Genomic DNA, 14,324 nt, shown 5'->3' with positions numbered 1-14,324 from the left:
TTTGGGGGAGAGCTATGCTGAGCTAGGGAGAGCTATGTCAAGCTCCCTGATGGCTAACTGTTGGGGGAGAGCTATGCCGAGCTACCTGCGCTATGCCGAGCTCCCTGATGGTGAACTGCCCGGGGGAGAGCTATGTTGAGCTCCCTGGTGGTGAGCTACCTTGGTGGACTCGTCATTTGACCTGCTCCTAGGCGGCCTATAACTCAGAGGATGGTGGAGCTCCCTGGTGTAGCACGACCCGATTGCCCTCAGCATGAAGTGATCTCCTCTCCTTTGTAGGCGGCGGGAGCTGAGGGACCTACGAGAACTCCATCTTTTCCTCCTCTTTGTAGGCAGCAGGAGCTGAGGAACCTACGAGAACTCCATCTTTCATCCTCTTTGTAGGTGGCGGTAGCTGAGGAACTTGCAAGAACTCCATCTTTCCTCCTCTTTGTAGGCGGTGGGAGCTTGAGGAACCTACGAGAACTCCACCTTTCCTCCTCTTTGTAGGTGATGGGGGAACCTGCGAGAACTGAACTAGGGGGCCTAGGGGTATTTACTTGGTGGGGACTCTCCGATGCCTAAATTAGCACTCTGATTGTAGAGGGCTTGAAGATGATATTAGAGGAATGAGAGAGCTAGAGAGCAAGGATTACCTCCATTTTTTCATTATCTTCCCCTTGGCTTTGGGGGTCAGAGTCCTTATATAGTGATGCCCAGTCACATCAGGCGTAACCGCCACTGCTCTAGCCATTACTTCCAGGAATGACGTGGCAGGTGTAGGCTACTGCTGCAGGGTACGGACTCGTCGGGCGTGCCATGATTTTCAGAGACGACAGGCACGACGCCGCCTGGCAAGAGATGTGGGCGCTGCAACCGGATCTGTCAGGTACGAATGTCAGGCAGGAGATCTTCCTGTGATATGCCGAACTGCTCTTCTGTACCGAGCTACCTTGCAAGTGGTGAGCTGCCTATGGCAACGAGCTCCCTGGTGGATACTTGGTGACGAGCTCCCTAGTAGTGAGCCACCTTGATGAGCTGGAGTGCACTGCCTTGGTGGCGAGCTCCTTGGAGAGCTGCTTAGCTCTTTGGTGGTGAGCTCCTTGGCGAGCTCCTTGGTGAGCTGCTAAGCTCCTTGGAGAGCTGCCTAGCTCCTTGGCGAGCTGCTTGGCGAGCTGCTGAGCTCCTTGGAGAGCTGCCTAGCTCCTTGGTGGGCTCCTTGGAGAGTTGCTGAGCTCCTTGGCGAGCTCCTTGGAGAGCTGACTAGCTCCTTGGTGAGCTATCGAGCTCCTTGGAGAGCTGTCGAGCTCCTTGGCGAGCTTCTTGGGAGCTACCGAGCTCCTTGGAGAGCTGCGTGAGGTGCCAGGTGTCATAATTCCATTGGAGGCCAAATCTGCCCTCATCACATTTCTATCTAAACCAAATAGATTATGGGAATGGAAATAGACCATTCCGATTCTAAAGGATTTTGATTCCAATTCCAATTCTAATTGCAAATCAAACGGAGCCTAATTTCTTTCCACAAAGCATAAAAACTATTTACAGAAACAGGCAAGAAGCAAAATAACCACAACCATTGCAAATTATCATAAAAAAAATAAAACAATTCCATATTACATTACATAAGTCTAAAACTGTGGAACGGATATATCCATCCGTTCATCAACAACTTAAAAGAAAGTTAAGATCTGAAAAGCGTTATGTAATTTTATACATTGTAGATATAAAGAGTACCAAGGGACGCACGAAAACTTGGCAAAAAAAAAAAAGTCTCTTACTTATATAATGCTTCCATCTCTCTTGGTCTCTTTTCTTTCCTGTTCTCAGTTTTTTACTAGGTATATATATGGAACAAAAATCAAATATAGACTAGGTAACTACCCTACTGCCAGAAGAGTTTCTCCTCCATCTTGCTAGTTGTAACAAGAAAAACATGACCTCTGATGGATCACGCAATGAATACGAAGCCATGGTCTCCTTTGGGATGGAAGAAACCAGAATGGGATAACCTTGTCCTCTGCTTTGTATTGCCTGCACAAAAAAAAAAAAAAAAAAAAGATTTAATACGCAAAATGGATGATGAAACATGGACTTCCATGTCCAAGCCCATTTGCGGTCAGGTTTAGAAGCTTACCTTGAAGGCATCTTCATCGGTTCGATCATCTCCAATGTACACCGGGAAGACATCATTGGAGTTGCCAAGTCCTAGCGTGTCGAGTAGATATTCCACAGCATTCCCTTTATCCCACTCTATCGATGGGCGGACTTCCAGAACCTGTGGATGAATGAATAAAATATGTTATGAGAGAGAGAGAGAGAGAGAGAGAGAGAGAGAGAGAGAATTGTTTTACTTTTCTTCCTCGTGTCAGGTGGAAGAGGGGATACTCTTTCAGAGTCGACTTCACCCTCTCTTCTAAATCTTGGAAGTCCTGCAGTCAACATACATTCCTTCTATTATAAAGGCAAAAATGGCTGTTCTTACGTAGAGTGACATGGGCTCCGGTTCCACCCTGGACCTAAAAGCATGTTGTTTCCTAATTCACATTGAAATGGTAGTTCATAACAGTTAATCACAAACCGAATCTAACTTGACATCAAAGCAAGCTTACTTGCCAAATCTGAAGCATGTTGTCAAATTACAAATCCTGTCTTCCAAACACCAACCCAAAGGGTTCTAAGACATGACATTATAGTTGCCCCATGCTGAGGGCGGAGCCATTTTTATTATTATTATTTTTATGGCAGGGTGGAGCCATTAGTTAAAAGAAGAAAACAAACTATTGTTTTATCTAGTAGTGTATAGGGTCCTCCGTACTCCATTGTAAACTAAGCCTAGGCCCATGATGGATCCAGCTTAGGCTTCAGTTCTTGGAAATCCATGGGCCCAATTTTAAAGCTAAACCGCGAAAGTTAGGTCTAAGAGGCACCCTTATGCTAAAGGTTCAAAATGGTTTCAAACATCATATTTGTGGCATGAAGGCTGGGCTTGGTACTAAATTCCATGTATAAGGTGTCACTTTATAACTATTAAAATAGAAGCCGAAAACAAAATCTGAAAAGATTCCAAATTTAATCCAATTCTAATTTGGAAATGTTTACTGCATTACGTTTTCAGTAGCTATTTCGGAAACTAATATAAATGGCTCCATACCTCTTGACGAACTCGGCGGAAGTGGACAGAGATACAGAACTTATTGTCTTCGATCCTGACTCCTCCTATCGTTTTTGTCTTTTCCGCCAGCACCTGAATTATCTAGAAGGGGGAAAGAAAAGAATATGCAATATAGCATGTGAGAAGTGATGAGCACCTTTTCGAGGATAAGATGTAGACGAGTTAGGAATTAGGATCAATGCGTTCTATATCACGTACCTCTTGAACTGTAGATAAATACTCTTGTGCAGGTTGGAAAACTACAGCTTCATTCCCCTACAACATGCCACAGCCGTATTACGAAAGTGACTTAAAATCACTTGGAGAGATGCAAGCATTGATATTTGAATCACCCCAAACAAACCAACCTTTTCGTCAGTAGACCTCTGACATTTGGTGAGATCCCTGGACTTTAGAGGCCATAATGGGACCATTATATCCATCCCATGGCTTCCAGCGTAGTATACATTATTCAATTGTACAAAATCGAATACCTAAACAAGAAAAGAGATTGATTAAACTACTACATTATCTCATAAATAATGATAAGACTCAAGATTGACTCGTTTGATTGAGCTCCTACCGAAATAACAGTTGTTTAATTAGTGTTACCTTGTCCCGGCACCTTCCACTGATAATAGCTGTTGGAAAATACCTTGCAACATCCCCAACTGCTGAACGCATCTGCAACTTATTTACAATTTCATTAGAAATTTCAAATATGACAGTTCATTTAGACTTTGCTGGAAGTCATGGAATATAGAATTGCTTAATCATTTCTTTTTTGTTTCCATATAACATTTAAATGCATAACTTCTTTGTATGAAATGGACTCATCTGGACTGGGATGTATGTATGTATGTATTAAGTTATTACCGCATCAGACATGAAAGCCTCATCTGGGTCTTCAACGATCGGTGAGAGGGTTCCATCATAATCCAGAAATACAACAATCCTTTTGCCCTTAGCTGTATTCATCATCTGATCAAACATGCTCAACGCAGAAGGATGTTTTATCTGCAATAGCAAAGCCACAAGTACAACAGTATTATTTTTTATTGGAAGAAAAGAGCAACAATAAGACGATACATTAGAAAACGCTGACGACACACTAAGTACAGTTGATGGATTCCTTTTGACGGACTTGGACTGGGCGAACCTATTCAGAGCCCAGCATCGACTACAGAAGCGAAGCTGAATCTTGTTCCCTCTAGACTCTAGAGGCGTTTCAAGCCCAATGCAAAATCAATACTAAATTTGAGGATTATAGGCAAACTTCATCTGGCCTCATAGATAGAGTCCAAGAGTCCACCGCCAGGTGAAAGCAGGCTGGACACTTGTCTCAACCACTCATCTGGCCTGCCCAGTACTTTCAATGACCTTGGCAAAGGCAAATACAACAAGGGGGATTTCTTATGACCAGTGTAGTTGAACTTACAAGCCATGAAGTGTAATTGGCGTCCAAAGCAACAGGTTCATTACTGTTAGGCCCAAATTCTTTCGTTCGGCGAAGATCACAACCTTTTGGAGTCTTTGTAACACCCATTCGATCACCATTCTCATCAGACCTTACTTTAGCAATGCATTCCACGTTTTGTTGATTCGCCCGCAATCGTTGAAATCCCATTGCGTGACAAATACTTTATTAATTAAAGTTTTACCCAACCTGCATTCAACATATTGTCAGCTTGAGATAGTTCAGAGTACCGGACTTTCAATTAGGAATGCCATAGCCAAAGGAAAAACTTTATGATGATTACCACGTAGCACTTGGCCACGTTGAATAAATAAATGCAACCAATTGTGTTTTGACCCAAGCGTCCAAGAATTTGAAGCATGTCTATAATTCTTTTTTAAGTTAATTGAGGTTTAGTATTTATGCCCTGTTCATTTTTCGGTAAGTTATTTATCCGGATAAATAATAAGTATTTTTTAGGAAAATGTTTATCTAGATAAGTGCATTTATTCATATATTTTTTTATAAATAAAGCAATGACCATTTTAATCATAAAAATTCATTATTAAAAGAAATATTTTTATTGCATTCAGGTGTGACAACTTTCCTTTCAGGTGGAAAAGTTATCATCCACCTAAGAGATGGGTATCACTTACCCGGATGAGTAATACCAAGAAAGATATATATATACATTAAAGCTAGATACTAAAAATTTATAAAATATTTTAATTATTTTGTGTGCAATGAACCTCCGGCCAAGGAAAATATTAGCTTTATGTAGCAAAGATGAGGCGTGGTCTATTACAGATTTCTTGCTCTCTTTTGGTATTCCAATTGGAACGTTGTGTTTGTCATCACCCAAAAGGGGTTGATCGGTTCGATGGATGAAAATTATGCATACCATATACATCACTGGCGACCACCATGGAATTGATGCAATATATTGGGGTTTCAAACCAGGTATCGTAGGCCTTTTATAAGCACCATTGCATGGGAATTTTATAGTCTCATTTGGGGCTGTGATCATGGCAGTGCGGCAACCAGAATACATCTTATCAATGCCAGACAGAAAGACCCACATGGCTCGAACATATGTTTGTGTCATATCGACAGTCAACCATTGCTAATGGGAATACTAGAGGGAAAATTGAGGGGCAGAAGGTGGATCGAGCAAGACCAACTGAATACACATCTAAAGTCTAAACTCTAAACAACAAGTTAAAGGCCCTCGGCCCTCTACATCTCTATGGAGTCGGGAGGCGGGAGCATACGTTTGTTCTCTGCATGTTGCATGAAGCCAATCAGAACCAGACTATGTTCTACACTGTAAAGTGCGTTCAACCATGTCTCCAGCCATGGAGATCCACGTGTCTTCTTCTCGTAGACTCAACGGATAAGCCCACCAGAACACCCATAATCTGGACTCCATTCTAAGTGGTTGGGTTCAACTACACAGGGACTGATGCATACTTAAACTCAGGCCAGACACGGAAGCCCCTTTAGCCCCCATGATAGAACATACCACCCAAAAAATACCTTAACAATGGCAGATTTCATTAGGGAGTGATGTACAGTGTGCACTAATCATTTTAGATACCTGAAATCTATGTCGTCGCTCAGTCGGTGGCTCCACAAGATCCTGCTCCGTTTATTCTCCGCATCAAATCTGCAATAGCATACAATTCTGTCAGGAGAAATAAATATCAGAGAGAGAGAGAGTGAGAGGGGGGGAGGGAGAGGGAGGAGATGCGGAATGGGACCCCATATCATTGTGGTCGTGGTTGATCATTGACGGACCACGAAACTGGGATTTTATGTGGGGCTCACTTGTCGGTCTGCGTGTTGATACAGACCACAAGTTTTAGAGGTTGGATCGATGCTAGAAGGCCCATCTGAAGAAGGTCTAAAAATTGGGGATATTGAGGCATAGGCCAGACCATAGCATTCAAGAGAGAAATCGCCCACGGATTGATTTTCATCAAAACCAACGCTAGGGCCTAGGGGTGGTTGCTCTCGGAAGCCACCAACCTCGGTGCAGTGGAGCAAACCATCCAGCAAACGACAGCAGCTCATGTATCGTCATACTTGGTGGGCTCCACAGAATATGTTTTTCCGGTGGGCGTGTTAAGGCAGGGCTTATTCTGTTTTTATAATTCGCAAGCAGGACTGGCTGATCGTTGTTCCCAATTCAACCCGTGAGGACCAGAACCGTGGGTGATGAAATAATCCAGAGTCCACACTTGACTCGAGAAAGAGATGCATTTCAACATGTATCAAAATTCGAAATCGTCACTTCAAAGGAAAAAATCGACTTTGCCGTTGGCTCTAGTCTAGACTTGTTGGCACTAGTGCCTAATCTGACCAGGCAAAAAGAGAAGGGAAGGGACCAGGGGACTCGGCATAGGTAATGGGACGAATAGGTAGATGGAACCCATAACGCCACATCTATGTCAACCACGATTCTAGATTTATGACCTCTTGTTTTCAGAATGACTTATCTACAGCCTACGCACATGAAGAAAGGATGTGAAGATGGGCCGGCTCGAATAAATATAAGAATCACAATATGAAAATATTATAATCTTTTCACCAACCTTATTATATGGGTTCAGTAAAAGGATTTCATTATCAAACATTTTATAGAGAGAGAGAGAGAGAGAGAGAGAGAGAGAGTAGATAGATAATAAGTTGTTATGTATGAAAATTACACTTATATTACCATATTTTTGGATTGCAATACTAGCTTGTGTTAACAACTTATAATTAAATGTCACATATCAAAATTGAAGTGTATAACATATCAGGATGGTAACTGGAAAAAAAGAGTGGCCGTTATAGCCACTATATTGGTGAATAACATGGCCCATTGATATTACAACCATTGCTTTCACGATTTTAGAACTCACATTGTTTTAGTTAACTTTAACTTTCTAGTATTTTTTATGTCACAATGTCACATTCATGATTGACAATGAAATCAACCTCTTATAAATAAACATCCAGGCAACAATTTTGCATTCTCTTTTCTTTTATATAAAAGAAAAAAGAAAGATATATCATAACACCCCCCACCCCCCCACCACCATTCAATTCTCCCGCAAGTCATTGTCCATGTGTGAACATCACATAACACGGGTGTGATGATCAAATAATTTAAGACAACAACTTTTGAAAACAAAATATTATTAAACTAAATGTGAAACAAAAAGGAAAACAAAGAGATACAGATTTAAAATGTAATAAGAAATTACACTTGATAAGACACAACAATAGAAAGATATATCTATAACTTCCATGGTCTGAGTAGGGTTTCAATCAACTGATTCAGATGAAAATGACATGTGCTAGGATTCCCCCAGCACAACCAAGTAAGCTATAATTGAATTGTATCATATGCTTTGCCGACTCTACTCTAACCGCTTCAGCCAACTAAGGTGAGTGTTGCCCATACATATGATTGTTTTTTTTTTTTTTTAAATAAAAACAACTTTCACAAAAGGAAAACTATACTGTACTATTTTTTCTGATGTTGCATTTGATTTTGTTTTGAGAAAATAACTTGAGTTAAACGGGCCCATATAACTAATGCAATCTTATTATTCTTACAATATAAAAATATTTTTGGCTGTTTTGTCGTTTGGGATGGGTTTCACATATGATGTCAGTAATATATATATATATATATATATATATATATATATAATATGATGTCACATTTTGAAAACCACTATTTCTATTTGCTAAAATCAATATCATAACTCCAAAATGATTTCGATATTGGTTGCTAAATTAGCATATAGAACATATATAGCATTGACGTTGAAGAGATCATTTCATCAATCTTTTAAAAGCTATACCAGATGCAGTGGCCAAAGTAGCCGGTCGGTCCAATCCTTTTTTTTCGCTTTTTTTCTAGGTTATCGGTCGGTCCAATCCAATAGAGTCATATGGTTCTGTAGAAACCATATGAGTTGAATGATGCTAGTATCCAGTTTCCAGTTTCTGATCATTCATTCACTTTGGGTCAACCATCAAACCGACCCTCTGTGGGCTCCAGTTTCTAGGTGGATCGCATAACAGAAAGTAAGCATTAATGAGCAGAGCTGAAAAAGCCATTTTAATGCCGAAGATATGGCCCGGGTACCAAAGACATACCAGGCACGCAAATATGCATAACCATGGTAACAAGGGGCAGGGGCACTTTAAGTAGGCATGGCAGAGGAAGGGTATCTAAAAATTCAAGCATGCAATAAATTGGCAAAAACCATTTTAAGCATTAAAGCAATAAACCAACATTTTTTCAGCGCTTTTATTTTTCGGTTTCCACGTTGATTATGAATTTATACGTTTGTAGAAACTCTGTTGTTGTAGGAAATACCATTAATCATGCATTAATATTTCTGCACAAACATAGATAGAGAAATTCATGTATCAGTTCATAGTTGTATACGCATACGAAGAAAACATAACTTGCAATACAACCTTACTTGAACAGGATCTGTTCTATAGGCTCATACCTCTTCATATAAAAAAAAAAGAAAAAAAAAAAAAGAGCATAACTTGCAAAGAACTCAACTCCGTTTACAGTGTTTCTGCAATTAGAGTTCGGATTCGCTGACTACAAAACGCTGGCCACATGGCACACATCCTGTGTATAAGACACTACTGTCGTTACATCGGGAACATAAAGGTAAGCATATAAACTACAAAAAATATTTCCGATGTGCGGCTGTAGTGTCTCGTGGCCAGTGAAATTTCGGACTCTATCTGCAATGAATTAATATTCACTTGGATTTACTGCCAGCCAAAATGTGCTAACATATTTATAACACGACAATGCAGCCCCACATCGAGAATATCTCCTCTGTTGGTGAAACAATCCTACGGCCCTTCTCTGCCCTGGCACTCGTTCTTTGTGTGCCGAAAGAAAACAATAAAGTAAAATAAATCCTTAGTAGCTAGCTTATATATAAATATAATATTTTATTCAAGTAATTTACATAGACGGTAACTAAATAAAAAAGCAATAAAGATATACAATTCTAATAGCCCATGCTGTGCCAAATTTGTTATGTTCATGTGACGAGAACTGGACCTACCATGCAAGATACAACTAGAAAATCCTGAGGGATTATTGAAACCATCGAATCATCTTCTTTTTTTCACTGAGGAGACGATTGATCAAATGTATGTGATTGCCAATAGGAGTTACTACAAGGTATCAACTATCAACTCAAGTGTCAATTGAGTGGTGGCTCGATTGGCACATAAATTGAGTAGCTCCTCTCTTTATTGATTCTCACCGCTTTTGAGAAAAATTATTAATATTGCTAAAAAAATGATGCGAGTAATAAATACTTAAAAAAAAAAATAATAATAACGAAGTGAAAGACTGAGATCCCATGCATATCCACTATATATATGTATGATCTATCAAAATTTCTCATTGTTTTCCTGCTTAAACCAAGCTTCTAGTTTCCAAGCAATCCATCAAGACTAATAATTTAAAGGTTAAAACCTCCGAACACAAATAAGTATGACTTAATGACTTGCTAATGGGTACTATGCCACGTGTAATCGGACACGTGTATCCTCAGAAAGCAGAAAAAAAGAAGAAAAAGGAATGGACGGAGAAAACGAAAAGCCAAGAAATATGATTGGCTGGTCAGCCCAAAGTGATAAAGAGTGGATACCACGTTTTGATTGCAGAAGGTCATCCACAAGCCCGGACGTCCAACAATTGTAACGTGGACACATACAGTGATCCAGAGTCCAGACACGCTCTAGAGTTTAGACACTAAAACATGGAAAGTAATAAAGCACTGGAAAGAAGAGCATCGTTGGTTTGGAATTGGACGCATATTTCTAAGAAGAAACGTCTTCGTTTCTCCAAGTCTACCAGGAAAGAGACCTCCAATAATAGAGATTAAAACCAAAAAGAATCATTATTTACTCAAATAACTGACAGATAGCATCCAACTGATATCTACTTTTAGCCAGCCAAATAAATAAACAAACATTGTTTCTCTCTGGGTTTCAACTTTCAAACCTCTATGCGTTTAACTATTATCTAGGAAGATTTCTTGTAGTTCCACAAATACAGTTGGTGAAACGCACAAAGGGTCTCTTAGCTAAAGGGCTAGGTCTGTATCAAATAGGGACGGACCGGAAGGTTAGGAGTGGAAGGCATTTGTCCCGACACGTACTTTTTTTCTTTTTCCCTTGTGAATATGTGCGGAAAGTCAGAGTTTTCTCAAGGATTTTCCCGAATTCATCACGGGAAGATTTGGTTCTTGAAGGTGGTTCTGGTATGGGAGAGGACAGAACAAAGGAGACGGACAGGCAAAAGAGACGTTAACTACATTCTTTCAGCGGGGACGACAGTTACTTTTGGCTTCTTATGCCCGGCGGAAGAACTCGTCAATGGCACACGGGAACCTCGGACTGTAACATGCGCTCAACTGTTTTAGGTAGAGGTCGTTGTTTTTAAAGAAAAGATGGACCAGATCTCTTTCATTCCATGTGGCCCATGTCCATGTGACGACGACTTCTATTCTGCGTACCTAAAGCTGTTGGCCTTTTGGGTACGACAGATTGGAGTTATTGTCCACAGTCCACAGAACCTACAAGGCACAAGCAAGTGCCAAGCCAACCTGCTGATCTTGAATTCTGGGGCCCTCCTCAAATCAAACCGACTAATTAACTATCGTATACTGCTTCCTCAATCCTTCTTCCCACCAATTTTGAGTAATTCTGTGCAGTATAAAAACCTTAAGCTAAAAATGAACGAATTTCATTCAGTGCAGCCCCGAATCCACGTTTCAGGTAGCAAAGGGCCATACATCAAATCAAAAACAACAAAACAAAAAAGAAAATAGGGAAAGCAAAAATTTACAAAATATCAGGACCCACCCACGAATGGGTCCCGCCTAGGATACGCCAATACAACATTCAATAGTCTGACTGGACGACTTTGCGCAGAGTAATCATCTAGAAAAAATCTATTCCTATTGAGATTCTAACTACACCGCAGACCAGATGTGAGAAACGATCCGAGTTAAGTTTCTGGTACCTGACACTGGACCATTCTATTAAATGGTGGGTCCCCATTTTCTGTTTACTTCATCCATATACGGCCTTTTTCCATTGCTTGAGCCAAAGTCGCACATTATTTTAGCTCACTGCAACTCTTCCCCCCTCCCCATCTCTCATCGCTTTCTCTCTGCCACTGCTTGTTATCATGTGTGTGGACAGTGGACCTGGGCCTGGGGTTTAAGGGACTTGATGAAGAGATGTTATGACACGTGCAATGTAGAGATATCGTACATGGTCTGTTTTCCCCTTGTTGAATAAACGGGAAGAGAAAATTGTCGCAGGACCAACAAAAGCGAGTATCCAGATACTGAGTACTCACTCACTAATGAGCAGCACTTTGCTCTTGTTTTCTTTTTCTTTGATGACAATAATAACCACAAACATGTAGAGATACTGAGGTGAAAATGTAAGGTTATTATTGTCATTTTGATGGTTGCCATTCATTAAAATTGCTCCTCGAGAAGGGAAACAACTAACATCAACCGTTTTAGTCTCTCTCCCTAGCTACCTCATTTCATGTGACTGACTCTGTGCAGCGAGTCAGAAGCGCAGCATTTTTCGCTAAAATGCACCGGAAAAAACAAAACATACGAAGGCGGCAAAGGGCAAACGGACGGAGCTGTGGGATTTCAAGGCTTCTCTTCTCTGTTTCACCCGATTAAGGTGGCACTTCTTGGATAAAATAAGAAGAAATTGCCTCCTCTTCCAACCGTCTTCCGTTACCGCCGATAGGTTAAAATCTCCATACGTCGCCGAACAATCAGCAACATGCAATGAAAAACAACAGTACACAGTAGGGAAACAGAATGGAGAAGACAATCTTCTTGTGTTCTGGAAGAAGTCTGATCGAATACGTTCAAATCTCAGATCCTAGTTCTAGGATGAAAGGAAGATAACACAGTAAAAATTACTAAAATAGAGGCACTATCATCCAATAGAAAGCTCAATTTCAATGGAAAAGATGAGTTATCATGCGTGAGCGAGATCGAATATATATTGGACAGGGAATAGAAAACAGATTATCAGGAACCTATAATGCAAATACGAAATTAAAATGAAGAACGAAAACGTTACCGATACTTCGTTGTGGTTCGACAAAAATCTTGCTTCGAGCCGCCTCGCAGTCGCCGCCAAGAGGAGATTGAAACGGAGAAATAAACGAAGCTGGAAAAGGGATAACAGGAATAAAGAGAGAGAGAGAGAGAGAGAGAGAGAGAGAGAGAGAGAGAGAGAGAGAGAGAGAGAGAGAGAGAGAGAAATAGGGAGAGATATGGAGAGTAGAGACAGTTAGAGAGACGAGATGAAAGGCACAGAGAGAAAGAGGAGAGAGAGAGAGAGAGAAGCGTAACGGATTGAGAGGGTTATTTATAGAGATTAGAGAGTGAAGGGAAAGGAAAGGGAGGAAGGGGGATTAAAAGATTGGGAACCTTCGCCCCTCACGGGATCCTTGCAGTTAAACTTTCAAAAATTACGAAGAATTTACCTCAAATTATCCTAGATATACAATGACCATAATAACCTTGAGCACTTAATGAATGGTAATTTTGCTCTCATCCGTTGTCAATTGAGTTCTAAAATAGAACAGGATGATATTAAGTACATTAGTTGATTGTCTTTTTTTTCCCTTAAAAAAAAAAAACCTTTTTTCCAAATGGTTTAGATTTTTTAAATTCTAATAACTTTGCCAGAACCTATGGCCCGAAATTGTGGAATCTTAACCAAACACTTGGATTCTAGTTAGGATCAGATTATGCACAAAAATCCAGATTCTGGGATAAAAACCAAATGCCCTTGCAATTAGACTTAATTTCACCAAAACAAAGTTGGGTAAGCCCTAAATCATTTTAGATGGCTTAGTTAATAATTCACCTTCAGTACATTAGCTATCAATTTTTTATATAGATGGGCAATGGGAGTAATAGTGGTTTGTAGTCAATTGATAGAATGTCCAAGGGAGGAACCAATTTCTATAATTAGTTTCTCTTTAAGTTAATAATAAATTAGCTTTTCTTTCACTTTCTGATACATTGAGGGGGTGTTCTTTTTTAGGATTTTGAGAAGAGGTTATGTCGACCAATGGGATTTTAATTTTAATTGATCAAAAAATTCATATTCATTTTTCAGATTTATGTGAGGACCAGTGAAAGTTTATTTTCCTGGAATTCATGTTCATATTTCAGATTTATGTAGGGACTAGTGAAAGTTTATTTTCTTGGTATCACTCTCCTAGGTGAGTTAGTTAACTTTCCCATCTAGGGTAAAGTTGCTAATACTTAGATGGGACAAAAATGTCCCTTTTAATTATGAAATTTTTTATGATTATAATGGTCATTGCCTTATTTACATGAGAAATAAAAGAACATAGGTGAATGCGTTTACCCAGATAAATCTTTCCTAGGAAACACTTACCCAGATAAGTACATTTACTTGGATAAGTGACTTACTAAAAAGCAAATGAGGCATGAATTCAATGTGAAAGATGCAAAGAAGGGACTTACACTTTAAGCTTTAGCTTGTTCTGATGCAATAAGGACTGCAAATTGCCAAAATTAAGGATCGAGAACAATCTACACAAAAAGATATAGTCAAAACTAGCATCAATGAGGAATGAGATATGGAAAAGGGACATAAATAATGTTTTAA

The 14,324-nt window shown here is 39.9% G+C and overlaps 1 protein-coding gene across 3 annotated transcripts; it reads right to left on the bottom strand.

The window, feature by feature from the left end:
* Positions 1–1,543: 1,543 nt before the first annotated feature.
* Positions 1,544–13,022, bottom strand: LOC148879643 (putative trehalose-phosphate phosphatase C). Of its 3 annotated transcripts, none has more exons than XM_088961239.1 (11): positions 12,756–13,022; positions 6,184–6,252; positions 4,569–4,796; positions 4,007–4,147; positions 3,743–3,814; positions 3,499–3,624; positions 3,350–3,406; positions 3,131–3,232; positions 2,331–2,408; positions 2,114–2,254; positions 1,544–2,010 (listed from the first exon to the last, which is right to left on the bottom strand). In XM_088961239.1, exons 3-11 carry the CDS (start codon positions 4,755–4,757, stop codon positions 1,849–1,851), a joined length of 1,068 nt encoding a protein of 355 aa, XP_088817365.1. In that variant the 5' UTR covers positions 4,758–4,796; positions 6,184–6,252; positions 12,756–13,022; the 3' UTR covers positions 1,544–1,848. The 3 variants fall into 3 exon arrangements, with proteins under 3 accessions (XP_088817365.1, XP_088817367.1, XP_088817368.1); XM_088961241.1 differs by lacking the exon at positions 12,756–13,022 and adding an exon at positions 6,347–6,455; XM_088961242.1 differs by lacking the exon at positions 2,331–2,408.
* Between the last annotated feature and the right edge of the window lie 1,302 nt (positions 13,023–14,324).

The sequence above is a fragment of the Nelumbo lutea genome, chromosome 1 (assembly GCF_056320005.1).
Source record: "Nelumbo lutea isolate HS-2025 chromosome 1, American lotus-T2T, whole genome shotgun sequence".
NCBI classification, from domain to species: domain Eukaryota; kingdom Viridiplantae; phylum Streptophyta; class Magnoliopsida; order Proteales; family Nelumbonaceae; genus Nelumbo; species Nelumbo lutea.
Note: the sequence above shows the minus strand (reverse complement) of the source record. Positions and strands in the feature narration are given on the sequence as shown.

What these genes read in the sequence shown, in the direction of transcription:
- LOC148879643 (XM_088961239.1), bottom strand. Translation starts at nt 4,757, where the DNA reads ATGGGATTTCAACGATTGCGGGCGAATCAACAAAACGTGGAATGCATT. An exon ending in AGGCTTTCATGTCTGATGCG is followed by an intron (nt 3,815 to 4,006) that starts GTAATAACTTAA and finishes AATAAGTTGCAG; the next exon opens with ATGCGTTCAGCAGTTGGGGA. An exon ending in CCGATGAAGATGCCTTCAAG is followed by an intron (nt 2,011 to 2,113) that starts GTAAGCTTCTAA and finishes TTTTTTGTGCAG; the next exon opens with GCAATACAAAGCAGAGGACA.